This window comes from Macrobrachium rosenbergii, chromosome 2, assembly GCF_040412425.1.
Source record: "Macrobrachium rosenbergii isolate ZJJX-2024 chromosome 2, ASM4041242v1, whole genome shotgun sequence".
NCBI lineage: Eukaryota > Metazoa > Arthropoda > Malacostraca > Decapoda > Palaemonidae > Macrobrachium > Macrobrachium rosenbergii.
The window spans coordinates 30,410,464-30,429,656 of NC_089742.1; the positions used below are offsets into that span (position 1 = coordinate 30,410,464).

Sequence of the window (19,193 nt, forward strand, 5' to 3'; positions counted from 1 at the left end):
ACGCTGGAATAAAGGCTCGTGTAGAAAGAGTACTGGGAAAGAGAAGGAAATCTCCTCTGTGACAAGATTCTCATACAGATTAAGTATGGGAGCACTTGTCATAGATTTTTAAAAATTTCTGATTTTTTCTTAATTTTCCATTTGTATTTATAGGCAAGAACTTAGCATGGCAGAAATTGGAAATCTTACAAATAACATTCATTTGGGGTAAAGCCTGTAGAATTCCTCACATGTATATGCAAGAAACCTATAAACTTACCAGTTACACTTCATTCTTGTCTTTTATAACCTTATAAAGTTTTTCATTTGTTCTCTTCAGTGTTCATAATATGCCGACCATTGTACTTGGTGATTTTGTCACTAACCAGAGTCGTGACATTAACCAGTCTAGCTGCTTGCTTGATTAATATTTTATTCCTTTTCCTAGTCTGCAAAGACCAAATGTATACCTCAATGTTTGCAGCAGCCAGGTCTTAATGGATTCAGCTCAAGTATAGGCATACTTGTTTCAGTTATTCTGTACATTTTTTCCTATAGGAGATAACTTTCTGTAAAAATGACATAGATGGAGAAATAAAAAGTACATCTTAGTTTAACGGTGACGGGACATACCATAACGTGATAACTCTACACAGATCTTTGGTATTAAGGGAAAATTACAGTAAATTCCACTAAAAACCATTTAGGACATAAATGAATTAAGTAACACAGCATATCATGAAAATATGGAAGGCTATAAAATTCCCTCTTTATGTAATTAAAAAACTGAAAACTCCAAAGGACAACAGGAATATACTTTCTTCAGTTTTCTAAAAAAAAAAAAAAAAAAAAAAAGCCTTTAGCAATAACTAGCCTTTTCTGAAACCCAAAACTTTGTGAACTCTTCAACACCTGTCTAATGAAGGGTTAAAAAGTAAAACAAGATAAAATAAAAGCAACTGATCCACTGAGAAGCATTAAGGATTTTTGAACTGCAAAAAAACCTGGACATCATTTTTTTATGAGGAAATCAACACTGATTGTTCGAACTGGAATATAAAATTTACGCCAAAGGCCAAGCACAGGGACCTACGAGGCCATTCAGCCCTGAAAATAATGCCAAAGCAGTTGTTAGGAGAGGATGGAAAGCACAAGGGAATAAACAGAATATGAACAGAGGTATAGGAAAAGGAATGAATGGGGTTGGAGGTAGGGGTCGAAGAGACGCTGCAAAGAACCTAAGTGATGCCTACGTGCACCATGTGAGGTACACTGACAGTAGAATCCCACTATGGGGAACAATGACTGTGACACTGATTGTGAATGGGTTTATAATTCAAAGCCAAGAGAGCAGAAAGAAATTAAATTAGAAATAGAAATTATCCTTCTCTGATAAACTAAGAAAACAGTGATTTACTTATTAACAATATCTGGAAGCCTTCTGATAATCTGGAGAAAGATTTACAGATGAAAAAATTAACAGACACATTTCATATACATATTTATTCATGAACATTACATATTTACTGTACAGTCGAGTCACTGCCTTTCTGCAATCTATATATATATATAAATCATAAATGTAATCTCTATGAATATGAACAACCAGTAAGAAGTAAACAGAAAAATATAAAGAATATTCACATTAACATTAAAAGACTGGAATCCATTACAGTACAGGAATGGGGCCTTAGAAATAATTTACTAACATAGGAACACAAAACAATGTAATTATATTTAAACTTTCATATGTTCTGCAAGTCTTCCCTGTCATGCTATTAAAAAACTGCTACGTACTGAAATTCATATGCTTTTCAAGTCTTTATTACTGTATTACTAAATTAATCTTCTTGTTATTGAATATTTTAAGTTTTCGAGTCCCATCTTCATCCAAAATACACTATCATCACATCACTTAACATGCAAGATGAGATTTTCCTCAATATACAGATAAGAGTTGGAACTCCTGTTAATTTACTCTGAAACTTTAACAAATTAGGAGTGGAGGATTCCGTCAAATGCCTCGAAGATTCCTTGTGCAACATCAGTAGCCCTGGATTTCAGTGAGAGCTGTAAAGAGAAAACATAGCATGCTACGGTGAAAACTTTTGAAGAGGTCATGCACCACTACATTTAAAAAAAAAATTTTTCCATAACTAATTAAGCCAAACTATAATCTGATTTACGTCAAACAAATGCCCTTAAAAAAACCCTGGAATGATAAATACAATATATAAAACATTTGGTTTATGTATGTAGCTGAATAATGATAATAGGATATAAAACTGAAAACTGACAATACACATTTGAACAGAGTATAACGACAAAGAAGTGTTCCAAGTATATGTAAAACTTCATTACAGATCTTTTCCATTTTTTATCATTTTGCACCTAAAGTAACAATGTTATGAAAAAACTCTATACTGTATAAGCCTTTCAATCCATTGATGAGAAGTGGAAAAAGGCTCAGGTCAAAATAGGCCAGGCTGAAAGAATTAATCAATTAATATCATACTTAAAATAGGGTAATGCTTTTAAAAAAAATGTACACAATAGAAATTTCTTGCGGAATGTGTCATGAAGAGGCTGATATATGAATTATAAATACTCGAAAATAGTGGTTTCAACTTGTTTTGAGATGGGAGAAAAAGGTTGAGAGACTTGCAAATAACTTCCACTGGAAATATAAAACCCGGTTTTAGACAGTTTCTCTGAGAACTTACATGCAGGTGGCACTTCCAAATACATGTGTGAATGATGATCTTATTGGCAAGTGTTCTGAAACCTATCTCTAATTATCAGCTACACAAATTATTTCTGTTTTGTTTCCTTCTCTTCTATGGTTAAGTTACTTACGTAATATTTTAACACCACTACTGAGTCCAAACTCAAAACTCTTATGACTAGCTCTAAGATTTTACAAAAAGTTATAAACAATGACTTCTTTTGTAATAACTTACATCTAATTAATAGGAATTCTACCAATACAAGCAGTGTACCGGCAATTCTATGAACAACTTATTAAATGTTTGGAGCAGTCTTTAAACAATAGCATTCCCTGTTTCATAAAAAGAAAAAATTGACCTGACTTACCACAAAAGTAGAATTGCCAGGCTGAACTTTAAGCTCTGTTAGAACCCAAATTCCATTTGTGAGTTTGATTGACTGGTAGAGCATGTCTTGGCCTTCCACATTACGTTTGGCAATTGTGAACACATTGGAACTCTGTAACTTGTTGGATATCCCATCTGAAGTAAACAAAAACAGAGGAAATATATACACATATTACCACTAGTCACTCACCATGAAAGATTTTAATAAGCAGTCAAGTAATTTCTGAGGTGAAAGTGATATACAGTACTATGTTAAAAAAGCTTGTTAAACTACTTAGAATCTGAAATTTCTTTATCAATGCCTACAAGAAAATCTCGGCAGCACTGAAATATGAGAAACATGGGAATGCCCCATCCATGCAGTAATAACTTATGTGATATACCAATTTACCTGAAATACCATTGTGCTTGTACAAGAAAATGGTCGAGCAATACATACAACAGTATTGTTTTTTGGAATGAAACCACTCAATTCAGTCAAGAATACCTTTGCACCATTAATCAAGTTTTAATAAGAAAAATACTGTATATATATATCAACTGTAATGAAACAAGAAAACAGTGATAAAAATAAAAACAGAACTGTGTCAGAAAATTTACCATCAACTTCAGTATACCTGAAATGCTCAATACTGAAACATTAAAGATGGGGAAGAAAGTTAAAGAACCGCCAAAATACCACAAATTTCCCAGTTTCAAAGGAATCAGTTCCCAACACCACAAGCACAAAGTGACTGCTATACTTCAGCTGTCTAGAAAGGACAATTTCCCACTAAATGGATATATGCAAGCTTCTCAGAACTATTACATCCTAATGTTAGTTCATTCAGCCTTCTAAAAGCCATATACATATTGCTTTTACATTCTTTGATGGCAGTCACAAGGATCATGACTGCTGTTACCAAATAATCATTATGTATAGTATTTAGCATGTACCATATCTATAAAAGCATATATGTTATTGGGATGCTTACTATGATAAATAAGGATGGAAATTGTATCATGGCTTCCTCAAGAAGCCAGCTTTTCCCTTCTTGGGGTTTGGCAAGGAACAAATTCTCAACAGAATTACAGCCAAGGTTGTAGAGTGCTTGCACTTTTAACTACAGTTTAGATTATACAATGCAGATATGAAAACCCACGTTAGGAAGTGCATTATGCTGTTTTAAGTTATAATACAGCCATCATCACTATCACCAACTCCATTGTTGTGTGATGCAAAGGACCTCAAATGCCAAAACGCAGTACGTGTGCAAATCTTCTCAACAGATAACTGATATATACTGGGTACAACTCAATACTATAAATTTTGTCATTTTGCAAACTGTCATTCACTTTAAGTGCTGTAATAGAACCAAGAGGGAAAAACAATAATAATAACCACCTTCATCATCATCAACAACATATGAATGTATCCTATTATCTTTTTTAAATCTTTACAACTAGTCATTAACTGTGCATTTTTTCTATACACATGCTGAAATAAACAGGATGATATTAAGCTGAATAGGATAACATAATCAAGGAAGCATGGCAAAATTTACCTCAGGTCACAAAATGCACTAAACTTCATAAATACAGATAAAATAATTGCCATAAATGCCACCTTTTTACAAACTAAATCAATTAAGTCTATAAAATACTGCCCAAAGAGCACGATAGTGAAAAAAAAAAAGTAGTTCTGTCAATGCAGGTCAACGTAAGGGTAAATATTGTTCCTGGAAGCTAACTGGTAACTGACTTTCCACTAGTAAATCATGCCAGGAAATCAAAATTCTAAGTATCTGTTAAAAAACAAAAGGATCCACATGACTAATACAGACTGGACACTTCAGTGAGGGTGTGATCTCGCTATACAACGGAAACTGAAGGGAACTATATTTACCCGTAACTGATAAGCCATCTGTGGACAAGATACAGATATGATAAGAATGTATTTCAGAAACACATTAATAAAAGATATACCTTAAGCAAATATCTCAAGTAATTTCATATTCTCTACTGTCAACTACGTACTTTATACTCATATAAATTCCACTTACTTTGCTTCAACAAACTACAGTACCTTATAATTATGTGAAAACTGTTCAGACTAGCTTTGGGTCACAAAAAAGAATGAATGCTAATATATATTTAATGACAATTGCAAGCCACAAGGACACAAACCAAAGCTTTGAATCTTAAGACCAGTGGATGAACAAAAGTAGCAGTTCTTGTGCTACAAAACTCTTTTATAGCAAACATAAGAATATTTTCCTTCAAATATCAAAATCACAGACAATGGATATAATCTCTAATGCATGCACTGCCTACAGCTAAGCATGTTTGTTTTAGGTAAATTACTCATGCTCTAAATCCTTTAAATACCAAGCTTTCTAGTTCCCCTAAAAGTGTCAAATTTTAAAAACCTGTTGAAAACAAAAATGTTTTATAGCACAGAGCATGTTTTTCATACAAAGCCATTTTTAATACGAATTACAGTACTACATTTCCTGTGTGTAAGGAGCTAGCCACATCAACTTGCATCAATCAAGATCCAAATACCTTCACTACACAACACAGTCCTCTCTCTAAGACACCTCAGCTACAAGTCATTCAGTCACACCCACCACGAATTAGAATGAGTGTGGGGAAAGGAGGAGACTACTCCCATATGGTCTGTGGGTTTTAATGTACAAGACACTTTCAGTTATTAAAACATGCACAGTGAAAGCATTTAAATCTTCAATTTCTACTGGTACAAGCTGATGTGTCCCGCTCAACTGTACTGAGGAAAGACTATGGTATTGGTTACCAAGACTGAAGTGAGCCAAAGAAACACCAGTGCTTGAGTATCCACAATGAACTTCTTCACCACATGCATGCACTAACACAGCAGTTAAGTAAAATGCAATGCAAAAGTTGGCTAACTATTCAACTTTACCTTGCTCCTATTTTCAAGCCATATTTCAGAACATATCCTATAAGGGAGCCCTTTGAAAGTCTAGACATGGAGCTTACTGGCTTCGTTAAACCAACTGAGCATGACTGAATTCTATCTAGAATCCTAACAGACATATGCTCCGTTTTTCAAAATAGAACACTCAAATGCCACAAAACTTAGCTGGAGAAGCCAGGAAGGCAACAATCAAGCGCAAAATATACTTGGCAAATCAATAAAACGTCACTTATCCTAAACTTTTTTTATAAGCATATAAAATATCCTTGAAATGCCATGAGTCTTCTCCATATATAAAGGGAAGAGTACTTCTCAATATTATACAGTGTATATCTACAGGTAGATTTTTTACTGTTAAGAGAACAAGCAATAAAACCAACTTAGTGATAATGTTGGGTAAATTATTACATGATTATTATTATTACTGTATCATTACATGCATGTCAGTTTGACTAGACCCAGTTCCACTCCTAGACAGCCTAAGGTTTTGTTCTTACAAAATAGGTGAAGTTTAAGAAGTTGGACAGACAGGTAAGAAGAGACCTTATGGAATGGCTGAAAAATAAAAGGCCTAAATCAATGTACATGGGGGAGAGGTTGACGAGACACTACAAAAAACCTTCAGTCCTGCCAACCATGTCACAACAGGCTCACTATAACTGTAAAATCACTAACTTAAATTTAAGGAAATAATATATATTACATTAGGAACATGCACATTAAGCATACATATCTTTACCCAAAGCCTACCTGCATTCAAGTTAACATTCTCAATGTTGTACTGCACTTCATTCTGGCTGGGAATGTCTTTCCATGTGGACAAGAACACACGTTTATCCATTGCTCCATCTTCCGTAAAGAAAATATGCATTGGCATGACTGTAGCAAAGTAGAAGACATCAATGCTGTTCTTAATAGCAACCTGAAAGAAAGAAGTCATCCAAAGTTACTGAAATATTTCTTGAAATTATAAAATAGCATGGCAATCAAAAAAATATCGAGATCACTCAAAAACTTTCATTTCTTACCTGAAGGTTAGTTAGTGGATCCATACGCTGTACAGGACCATTCACTCCCAGAGTCAGACTCACATCTATTGCCTGATTTGGTGCTAATGGGGCTGGGACATTCAGAGGAGCTGCCAACGAAATTCCAAAGCTGTTTTTGTTCAACTGAATAGCAAATCCAGACATAGGCTGCATTGCTTTGTTTTGTAAATTCAGTTCCATTGAGATTATTCCATTCCTGAAATATTAAAACAAACTTTTAAGTCCTCATAACCAATCTACTATAAAATGCTAAACGCTGTGCAGTAATTTTAAGTTTCATTTCCCTAATCCAGACTACTTGAAATGAGACCTAGTCAGATCTGTGGTCTGGATTTCAAAGAATTTTCAAATAAAACCTAGCCTAGGCTACGGAAGTTTATGAAGCATGCTAAAGCTTCATTGGAAATATCAAACTTGTTCTTGTTTTATCCATATACTATATACTATGCTATAATTTGCCAAGTTCCAACATGCTTCCCAGTGAAACATAATATACATGGATGCAATGCTGAGTGGGTGCAATAAAAAAAAATTGTGATGTATTTCATGTTTGCATAGTTTTTTATTTTCATATACTCGGAAAATACTATATTTATAATCCATAACCACCTGTCTTTTGTAAGCCCTCAGAGGGTGTGTAGAAAGTGAATACTGCCTAGGTTGATACACTAGTTTGCATGGCTAACATTGTAATACATTGAAAAAATTCCACAGGCAAAAAAGTACAACTATACAAATGGTCTTCATATCCAACTTGAAATGTACTAATGCTGTTATAGTTGTGTTATTAAGAGCAACAATAGTGTATTCTTATTCAATAATGTTACAATATGAATGGGAATGAAGGAAAAAAATTGCCTAAAAAGATGTGAGAGCAAGTTTGAGGGATATGAGAGGGAGCTATGAACTGGAAGTAAAAAGGCCAGTGTGTTGATTAACAATGGTGGAGAGAGACTGCACTAACTTATTAAACTGAGAATTTGACTGTAGGATGAGTAAACTGAGAATTAATGTTATCCAGGTCTAGATCATGAAGGTAAATTTTAATGGGAAGATAAGCAATACGTTAGCATGGATATTACAGAATGGAAAGGAATGGGTACTAATAGAAACATTTGAGATTAAACATAACATACAATGACAGCATGACAGGAAAAAATGTAATGGGAGAAAAGTAAAAGCAGCACTGCAAAGGCTGTAGTACAAAAGACCATATAGAGGGGCAAGAGTTGAAGCGCTTGGCGAGAAAGTGCTTTTTCACAGTGTACACTGTGGTTTGGTTGTTCAATGTAAAAAAAGAAAAAGGTAAAATACAAAAAATGCTACGACAGACTTGCCTGTTCGGTATGCGAGCTCTGTGTAAAGGTACAAAGCAGTTGGGTATCTGTCAAAGTTTAGAAATTTAAAGTGGAAACTGCGACAACGAAATGTTTTGCTTTTCAATGAAGCCACCCTATCATGGAAAACTGGCTTACTAAGTAAAATATACTGTAAAACGTTGACATACAAACCTGCGAGCAAATGTGCCAGATACCTCCAAGCCCTTCCCTCTATTGGCAGGTAACCAGAGTTGCTTCGGAACCTGGTAAGTTGACGGTGCAGCAGATGGCATCCCAAAGATGTCACCCAATAACCCTATAAAAAATAATGGGAAGGATTAGTCGGTTTCATGTTTTATCAGCATTTTTACAATATCGCCAGTTATTAAAAAATACTCATTGCAGCATGAGTCTTAAAATGGAAAAATAAACCCACAGTTATGTAACTTTACAAATATCTCAAAATAAAGCTATACTACAGAGCTTCGAGAATCTGCACGATTCCCCTTTTCAACTGAAACGTGGAATTATACAGATTCTCAAAAGCTCTCTGTATAGCTTTTTTAAAATGCTGTATATTTGTAGAGTTACATAACTGTAGGTTTGTTTCTCCCGTATTACCAATGACAAAGGACATTAAAAACTTAACTACAGTGCTGGTATTACAAACAAAACAAAAAAAATAAGATGCCACTAGAGCACAACTGTTATCAAACTGTTACAAGAATATGCTGAAAAGCTTCCATTTCACCACGCATGGGCCAAGCAAGTACCATGCAGTGATAGGGAAACAGTATACAGTATTCATAGAGTGCTAATGTCTCAGTCAGTGAGAAAAATTTAAGAAAATTCATTGCCCTCACCTAACATTGTTGTCATTCTGTCAAAACCTGAACCTCACCTAAATACTGTAATAAAATCCCTTTTTTTTTCTCTCTCTCTCTCACATTGAAGAGAGAGGATAGAAATGAATTTTTTGCTGTGAGGCGGAGGCGGAGGAAGAAACAGAAATCCAAGAATCAGCCAGCAATTAACTGTGGGTAGGGAAAATGGAACTCCAAAGAATATCACCTATATGGGGATGAATTCCCTGACAAGTATAAACAAAAGTCCACCAAAGGGTGACGTAGCATTCCCCAAGGTCATGGCTAAAGCCCATGTAATTCTAATAGCCACAATGCCCTCTTAACTTCTACACTAGTTACAAAAAATTAAATGAAGTTCATACTCAAAGGAAGCAAGCTGACCTAAACACCGTAAAATTTTATGACCCACAAGAGACAGCAAATTCATAAATCAGACCAATTTAACTGACATTGTGGGCATATTGGTCATTCTTCACGAGCCTGGTTTTTGTTCAATCTGATACATTTTTTCCCTTAACTTTCATACAAAAGTTATCAACTTGAATATTTCCATAATACTTAAGGAGATGAAAACAGTCTCGTGGTTAGAATACCAACTGCATACTTAAATGATGAACACGTCCTGACAGAAACACAAATCTCATGCTGAAAAGCTGACAGAGAGCACAGTGTGGACATGACTGAAAAAAGACAAGCTACTGAAGTTTATACAAGACTGCAAAAAACGAGCTATTGAAGTGTGAGCATGGCCACAAAAATCAATCCACAGAAGTGTAGACATGACCAAAAAGGACAGACTATTGAAAATAGTAAAACAATGGCAACTGGGAGATAGAAAACTGAGAAATGACATAATACAATCATTTATGCATACCATACAACATAATTTTCAGAGGAAAAAAGACTTAGTAGGAAAAATAGTGATGCATAGAGCACAGTATTTACATTGGAAGTGGGTGAAAAATCTCATGATGACTTTCTTGGAATATTCAAGTACAGTATTCAAAACTACTGAGAAAATACATTGCCATACTAGTGCAATATCATGCCTTTGGTTTGCTAATGCTTCTATCAAATAACATCGAGACAATTGCCACTTATCAGTGTAAGGAAAGCTTGGATGAAGTGCAGGAAAGTGGCGATGTAGAAGTCATTAACTTGTAAACACAAGAAACAACACTCTAGATCACCTTACAGAAAGACTGGAGACTTCTCTGTCTTCCTCTTAAAATTAAAGCAGAATAAAAGTGGTCATGAGCAAACCTGTCCTAACTATATACAGTACTGTAAAAAAGTTCAGTCAAACCAAATAAACTAACTGGTAACATTTACTATCATAAGAGCAATTATTTTAGTAGGACTTAACACTTCTGACACAATCAGAAACTAATGGATCTCATTATGACAAGAAAAAAAAAAAAAAAAAAATTAGTAATTTGCATTTTTCCTAGGTATGCAAAACAAAGCCTTCAAGTGGAGAATATCTTTCACGCAGAGCTCAATGGTTAAATGGAAGTAGTTACAAGCTTAGCCATATGGTAGCGCTACTGAGTAGGCAAGGGTACCAATACTCCAGCTGGCATCTAAATTGTCACTTTACCTTCCACCTCAGGAACTTCACAGAGTACCTATGTTCATACCACCATTCCACTACATATGAAAGAAAACTCTACTTAAAATTCATCAGACTGCATTCCCATAAGGACAAAAAGTATATACAGTACTAGTAATTTTTTTTACTCATTGACAGAAATTTTGTAGAGAACTAGGTAGATGGAAAAATTAATGGTTATTCCACTTCATCTCATATGTTCAAAAAATAGCATCATCATTTTGCAATTACAGTTTATAAACATCAACTAGAACAAGAAGATCAATAGTGACTGATAATCTTTCATGTACAATATTATTACGGCTGCAAAAAAATGAGATTACAGTACTGTGCACTCCTAATTCACTTTCCACTGGTTAAGTTGTCCTACAATTTTTCAAACATGATCCTTGATACACACTTCCAAACTTGTGTTCTAGCAATTCAGTTGTCCCTACGACAAGTGTTCAATGAAGTAAACGCTCGGATAATGAAAAAATTGAGATAAGGAACATCAATCTGACATAAAATCATCCAATGTTGCAAATATCTGATGGGGACTTTTAATAGAACATTTTATGACATCCACTGTTAAAAGAGAACCCACAAAACTGATGAAAAGATTCAAGAAAAAACTATTGCATCTGCTCAGCCATGAAGAGTAGAGTTATTCAAAAACAATTTTTGCATGAGCTTGATCTGACAGGGGGAGGAGGTCATTAGAGTACATAATCAGTATTAGGCATAAGGTGGCTTCATACTTCAAAGATTTGGTTAAACATTTAAAGGTACATTGGTCTTAAACTATGGCTATATCCTGATGTGAGTGGTGAGCAGTTCCCTAATCATTTATCCCAGACATGATTTAAATATACAGCATGACTTACTGAGACAATTACCCAATAAATATATTATTAGAATCTTTGTGTTTTTCCTTAAAAACCAAGAACACTGTTACCCAGTACTTGCAGTTGTCAATTTCTTTCTATTCATCAATTGTATGGGTTCTATGTGTTAAAAACAGCTTATCTACACATACTCTATTCATTGATTATGTAGGTTCCAAGTGTTAACAACTCATCTACATAAAATCTATTCTTAAATTATGGGGGCTTCAAGTGTGCTTCACTTGTTGAAAACAACTTATGTACATGTACTCTATTCATCAAACGTGTCACAGCCAAGCATCAGAAAGGACTTACCTACATACTGTATACTCTAATCATCTTGTGAGAGTTTCAAGAGTAACAACAACTTTCTACATATAAACACTAAGTAAAGCGTATTCAAAACTGCTTCTAAAAACTGGCAAAATTACTGCACAGTATGGCGCTTTGGCATAGTACATCAGGTAAAAAGTAAATAAATAAAACAATTAATGTAAGACTGTAAATGCAAATCACAATGCTGTGGAAAGAATTTATGTGTGCCTCTTTTGGCATTGTATATCACATTATTACAAGCAAATTTTCCTTGAACTGAACACCACAAAACATTATCTTTGATACTACTGCAGACTAATGTCCACAGTCTAACAAAAACAATACCGCTTGAAATTGAGAGCACCTTCTATGGCAATCATTTTAATGCATACGAGTCAAGAGCAACAACGTTCATATGGGTAGTGTTTACGAGCATGCTTATCACCCTTAGTAAGCGTCAGTACCTGTTTCACCTTAGCATTACATGGAAGAAAGAAAAACAAGAATCAATACAATGGCAAACAAATGATATAATGTTTCAGTTTAGGTCCCACAATGACTGAATTTTAATGGTATGCAAAGCATATCAGTTTATATAAGTGGGCAGAATGAAATGTTCTTTTATACCATTTACTGAACTATATCACATACAACTGTTAATGAAGTGTGAGAAGTTATATATTTTAAGGACTCATAAGGACACTGTAATACAAAATCACAAATACATTTCCCTGCGACATCTTCAATGGCAAAGAAAACAGAAAAAGTCTGGTAGCTACAGTATATGAAATTAATCTCTTTCGCAAAACATGAACCCGTAAACCGAATTCCAACTAGAGAAAACTGTGATGGCAACCAGGGATTAAAAAAATTGGTCTATTCAAACAAACATATATCGTAAATAAATTATTGCAACCTATTACTATCTTTTATTCACTACCGAATATACAATAATAAAAAATCAAAACCTTGTCTTTTGACCACACAACAGGAATTATCCTGATTTTTTATACTACTTTGTGGGGCAAAACTGATCTTCAAAATCTGAGCAGCTACCTGACAAATCGTGACATATGCCCTAACCAATTGAGTCGCTGATACAAATAGGTATATAAATGGGCCCCAAAATATGTAAAATATTTCACTCTCATCATCATTCACATTTTTACGTTAAGGTTTCTCTCTGCACGAGGGTTAAAATTCTAATGATGAACTTAACTGGGGAAAAAAGTGTCATGTGACAATGAATGTTTGCCAACAACAAGACTTCCAAAAGTCTGCATCTAAAGAATAGATTAAGTGCCTACTCTAACCACACATTATCAGCACATATTCTCTTGTACATATATTTGTCATGACTAATTACTTACCTGGCCTAGTACACAAAAATATTTTTTATATAAACAAATAAAGGAACTAGCAGTCTTGTAGAATCTACATATGAACAAATATAATACAAATATTACCAGTTCATAGAACTGTACTGAAAATAACAAGACATCTAAACAAAGTGATAACTGTACCTTCTCCCTAGGATATCATTACTTAGACCACTGTTCTTTGTCTTCTTGCTAAAATTGATGTCTCATGGACTTGAAGGATAACAAATAAACTAACAGATACCATGAAAAAAAAGGCTTACTAATTGTCCTTTTCCTTTCCTGACAAAGTACTTTACTTCAATCTTTCCTCATTTTTGGAAATACTCAAGACTTCTTATTTGGATCAATGCAGTACTGCTGACAAAAACAATTCCTTGGACTGTTTTAATAAATGTTTAGGATCACATTGGTATATGGTTTAATGAAATATTTGCATGATAGTTACAGCGCACCAAAGACGACTCAGGTCACAAATAACTGGTGGCTGGTTTTAAATGCAGTTACCTTGGTTAAGCAGAAAAAAACTTATGAACAGGAGAAATCATAGTTTCTTTAATAAAGATTCCTTGGTACTGAAAACTGGAAAAACCTATGTAATCCTTTGTTACTAACCTTACTCTTCTGTATCACTTAAATTATTTTGCATTTTTTGTGCAGGGTTATATCGTCATTTATTATTACATATTAGGTACTGAAGCAGTTACCCCCTTTTGGCATGTGGCAAAAATATCATAATTACTGTACTTAAGTCTGTGTTTAGCATACAAAGTTAGGGGTCTATTACATAACACTTCCTAAATACAACCAATTCTATGCTGAGCTAACACATAGCCTGACAAAAAAAGGCAATGACAATGACATTTCCCACAAATATCTGCATATAGCAAAGCTTCAGAGCAGTCCTGAGCAAAATGACATAATGCATAACAATTTAAGATTCATATTAACATTGTATTGCATAAATACCGTACAAGAATTATCATTAACACAACACTTTCTCATTACTCAATTCAAGCATACAAGACTTATCATTAACACAACACTTTCTCATTACTCAATTCAAGCAAATACTTGTAACATTCAAACATACACACTTGGCACGACCTATCAGCCTAACTATAAAAATAACCCTGGAATTATGTTCTGATATTAAGAAATGCCTTTCCTTAGTCTAGAACTGACAGTATCTAATATAATAATAATAATACTAATACTAATAATAATAATAATAATAAATAATAATAATAATAATAATGAAAAGTTATATATAAAAGGAACATGGGCATGAAGTACAATACCTGCTGAGGAAGTAGCTGCAGCTGCTGGTGGTACCCCAGGAGCTGGAGAAGCATTGCCAGCCTCTCCAACGCCACCACCCAAGAGTGAATCCAAGCCACCACCAAGGAGATCCAGGGTTCCCCCTGAGAATGCTACAAAGGGAACAAGAGGGGACGTAACTACATTGCTAAATACACGACTTTGAGAGCTACGTTTCCTATCAGAGTACCCGGGAATCTTACTTTAATTCAATATTCATTTCTTTAAAAGGAAAGAAGAAAGGCTGAAAAAGCAGCCAAATTCATCAGGCCATTCTTTAAATAAAGTTACTATCTGTTCATTAATCAAATGTGCCCTGAAGAATAAGAAACATTTGATAAAGCTTAAGAGCCTTACATCATTCTAGCAACAATAATTTACTGCAGTTGTGTAATCACTCATAACATCTCAAGAGTTTGTTTAAAGACATCACACATTTCCACATATCTCCCACGAGCAATAAGAAAAAACTGTAATCAGAACATAAAACTTTAAATTTCTACAAAGGCAATCAAAGTTTAATTTTGTTTATTCTGAGTAGTTTTCAAGTGTAGGGTATCAAGGTCAATTTTTCTTCTTTACCACCTAACAAAACACTATACTGTATTTAAATTACTTTCACTGCAAATAAAATCATGCAACGCCAAAGTTCCCACACTTATACCCACACACAAAATTCGAACATGAATAACTTGGACTATTTTAATATGCAAAAGGAGTAAATCCACACAAAGTAGCATATTCTAAGTACCCTATACTAAATAGCACTACATAGTATTTATAAACCAATCTCTCTTTATTGGGTATTGCTAACAATATGCCTAGCAAGGGGTCACCCAGAGGACTTGATCCTAAGGGAGAGGTGGAACCTGGAGCAAGGAAAAGTTAAGGAAGTTGGGCAGAGGGAGGAGGGGGTATGAGACTATGCAGAACAGACAAAGTCTATGGTGAGCAGGTCAGGCAAACTGCAGATGGTAACCCCTGATTCTTCCCCCGGTGGAGCTAAGTTAGATTTTATTTAAATTATTTAGGGTTATCTGACATCATGAACTAGAAGCCTCTATCCAAATACATTCTGGTAACAAAGTTCCAAAAATACCCAACCATAATTCACTTTCTTACAGATGAAAAGGGATAAGGAAGTTAACATTCTTTTACAAGAGGAGCAAGAACAGTACGAAACTGCTCATTTGAAAGAATTCTGAAAATACCATCAAAACACTGGGGTACATCCCTTCATTTAAGCCACTTAACTCTCATAAAATAGAACACAACCTACATACAGTATACTTAATACAAGGCATTCTTACAATTACAATCCACTTCTTTATAAAGAACATGACAGGCATTCTGCTACCTAATAATCACATACCGCTGGCTTACCAAACTAAGCTTTTAGTATTTAGCAATTCTTTTATGCTCACAGCCAATGGCTTTAGTTACTGTCAAAGCTAGTATTTTAACTAGGAACAAGAAACTACATAAAAAAATAATAAAAACTCAGATTTTTTATAAAATCTGCAATACTGTATCACTTACCTGGTTGAGTTGACTGGGGTACCACAGGAGGAGCATTGATATCCATATTGAGAAGATCTGGAATGAGCGAGTCCTGGTTGGGAATAACAGTTGGTTGGGGCTGCTGCGGCTGTTCACCTGTGGATTCACTGTCACTGCCTCCAGATGACTGTTGGCGAGAGAAATAGTTCACTAAATGTATATCAAGCTAAAATGCAAAATAAGGTACCTGCTACACTCTATCACTTTGACAGGCATTAGATATACACTCTTCACGAGTAGTTTTCCTACTGACCGCAGACTAATGGTGCTGCATCCAGAGCACCATAACTTCTTAAGTAACAGATGCTTTTAAATAAGATAAAATACAAAACACCTTAAAAATGTACATAAACTAAAATATGACATTTTATTCTAAAATAATGTTTAACACATACTTACCTGTAGTTACATATAGCTTTAGTCTTTGGCGTCACGGCAAAATTCAAAGCGCATGGCAGCGCCAGTCCGAATATCGGGTGATCGCCCTTACCTGCCCCTCTGTCGGGTACTAGGAACTATTCAACATGCTTCAGAATAATTTGCCTACCTGTCCCGTGGGGAGGGGGTGAGCTTTTAAATATATGTAACTAACAGGTAAGTATGTGTTAAACATTATTTTAGAATAAAATGTCATTTTAACTACATACAACTTACCTGTTAGTTACATATAGCTGATTGACACCTTTTAGGAGGTGGGGCAATGACAGCTAAAAAGAGTTGTTGGAAACATTAAGTTATTAATGTAAAAATTTCTTAGTTCCTCACCTGCTAAGGTAGCTGATTCCACAGTTACTGCCTCAGTAACCTGCTATCCTTAACAACGCGAGTATAATGACCTGGTCGCAGATTGCTTAAGCTGGGTATCAGTCACCTAGGACATGGCACATGACAATACCACAAGTATGCCCCTGCTCAGGCGCAGCACAAACATCATGAATTACAAAGGGTCACCCAACACAAGAAAAAGCATAACCATAAAAACCAAAACCAACTGTGAGGTAAAACTATCCAACACTTACCCTCACAGACAACCGTAAAAAACCTTCACACTCCAAAAAAAAGTAAAGTAAAGGTAGGTTAATCCTCCTTTGCCCCCTTTACCCATTACCGTGCCAGATACAACAAAGGGGCCCTAACGTGCTGCACTCATCAAACACTGTCTGCACTTGCGAGAGATAATGCAAAGCAAATACAGACTTACATCTCCAGTAGGTTGCTTGCACAATATCTTGAAGGGAGAGGTTCCTTTTATAGCGAGAGAAGTAGAGATAGCCCTCACTTAGTGAGCCTTCACTTTACACATTTCAAATCATTCTCTGAAATATTGGAGTGAGCTTCAGAAATCAGATCTCTAATAAAAAAGGACATGGCATTCTTGGACATCGGTCTAAGAGGTTCCTGACCAACACCATAAGGAATCTGAAGGACCCTAATATCTTTAGTCCTTTCAAATAATATTTCAAAATCTGACTGGGCAGAGGAACCTCTCCTGCTCCTTACCTACCAATTCCGACAGACTCGGAATCTCAAAAGAGCGTGCCAGTGCGAAGGGGTCGTTCTCTTGCCATAAAAAACAGTTTGAAAGAACAAATTGCTTTTGAAGCAGAGAATCTACTCTCTTATCCAAGGCATGGATCTCACTGATTCTCTTAGCTGTAGCTAACAAAACTAAAAGAGGGTTTTCCTCGTGAAGATCTCTTAAAAAGCAGAATCCATAGGTTCAAATTTCTCAGACATAAGCCACTTCAGGACTACATCAAGATTCCACGAAACAACTTTAGCATCTGACCTCTTAGAGGTACCGAAGGATTTAATAAGTCCGTTATATCTTGGTTATTAGAGATATCAAACCTCTGTGACGAAAAAACAGTAGCCAGCATGCTCACGATAACCTTTAATTGTGGATACAGAAAGGTTCTTATTCCTGAGGAACAAAAGAAAAATCCGCAATCTGTCACCGAGGTTCTGGAAGAGGAAATGTCATGATCTTTGCACCATGAACGAAACATATTCCACTTGGACTCATAGACCTTGATCGAAGATGGTCTTCTGGCTCTAGCGATGGATTGAGCCGCCGCTTCGAAAATCCTTTGCTTCTGAGTAGGCGTTCGATAGTCTGAGCATGAGTTGTACAGACTGACAGGTTTTCGTGAAATCTCCTGAAGTGGGGCTGTCTGAGTAAATCTACTCTGTTTGGAAGGCTCACGGAAGTCGATCAAGAGAGATCCATGAGAACTGGAACCAATCCCTGGAAGGCCAGAAGGGGCTATCAAAGTCATCCTGGTGTTGGAGTGGTGCTGAAATTTCCTCAACACCGCACCTAACATCTTGAACGGCGGGAAGGCGTAAGGTCCAGACCCGACCAATTCAGTAGCATTGCGTCCGTCTGGAAGGCTGCTTGTCCCGGGACAGGAGAGCAGAAGATTGGGAGCCTGTTCGATTGTTGCGTCGCGAACAGGTCTACCAGAGGTTGACCCCAAAGTCTCCACAGCGACTTGCACACTTCTTGTGCAAAATCCACTCTATGGACAGAACCTGGTGCTTCCTGCTCAAGAGTCGCTCTCACGTTGAGGCTCCCTGAATGAATCTTGTTAGGAGCAGAATCTTGTGCTTCTCTGCCCACAAAAGGAGGGTCTCTTGCTACCTCGCTGAGGAGTAAGAATGAGTGCCCCTGTTTTTATGTAAGACAACGCTGTGGTGCTGTCTGAATGAACCAGAACTGTTTGTCCCTATATGCGAATGGTAGGAAGTGTACGAGACTCAGGTGGATTGCTTTCAACTCCTTCTTGTTGATGTGCCATTCTTTTCTGTCGCATTCCACAAACCTGAAATTTCTTTTACACCCAACGTCGCTCCCCATCCTACTTCTGGCGAGTC

General features: G+C 35.7%; 1 protein-coding gene across 1 annotated transcript in view; it reads right to left on the reverse strand.

The window, feature by feature from the left end:
* Positions 1–1,467: 1,467 nt before the first annotated feature.
* Positions 1,468–19,193, reverse strand: part of AP-1-2beta (adaptor protein complex 1/2, beta subunit) — a 36,011-nt gene continuing 18,285 nt past the window's right edge. The window contains exons 7-14 of the mRNA XM_067110455.1: positions 16,296–16,443; positions 14,738–14,869; positions 8,591–8,714; positions 7,059–7,275; positions 6,781–6,952; positions 4,978–4,995; positions 3,073–3,227; positions 1,468–2,049 (exon numbers count right to left, since the gene is read on the reverse strand). Coding sequence (XP_066966556.1) covers positions 1,975–2,049; positions 3,073–3,227; positions 4,978–4,995; positions 6,781–6,952; positions 7,059–7,275; positions 8,591–8,714; positions 14,738–14,869; positions 16,296–16,443 — 1,041 coding nt within the window. The 3' untranslated portion in view covers positions 1,468–1,974. The remainder of the gene's footprint in view (positions 2,050–3,072; positions 3,228–4,977; positions 4,996–6,780; positions 6,953–7,058; positions 7,276–8,590; positions 8,715–14,737; positions 14,870–16,295; positions 16,444–19,193) is intronic.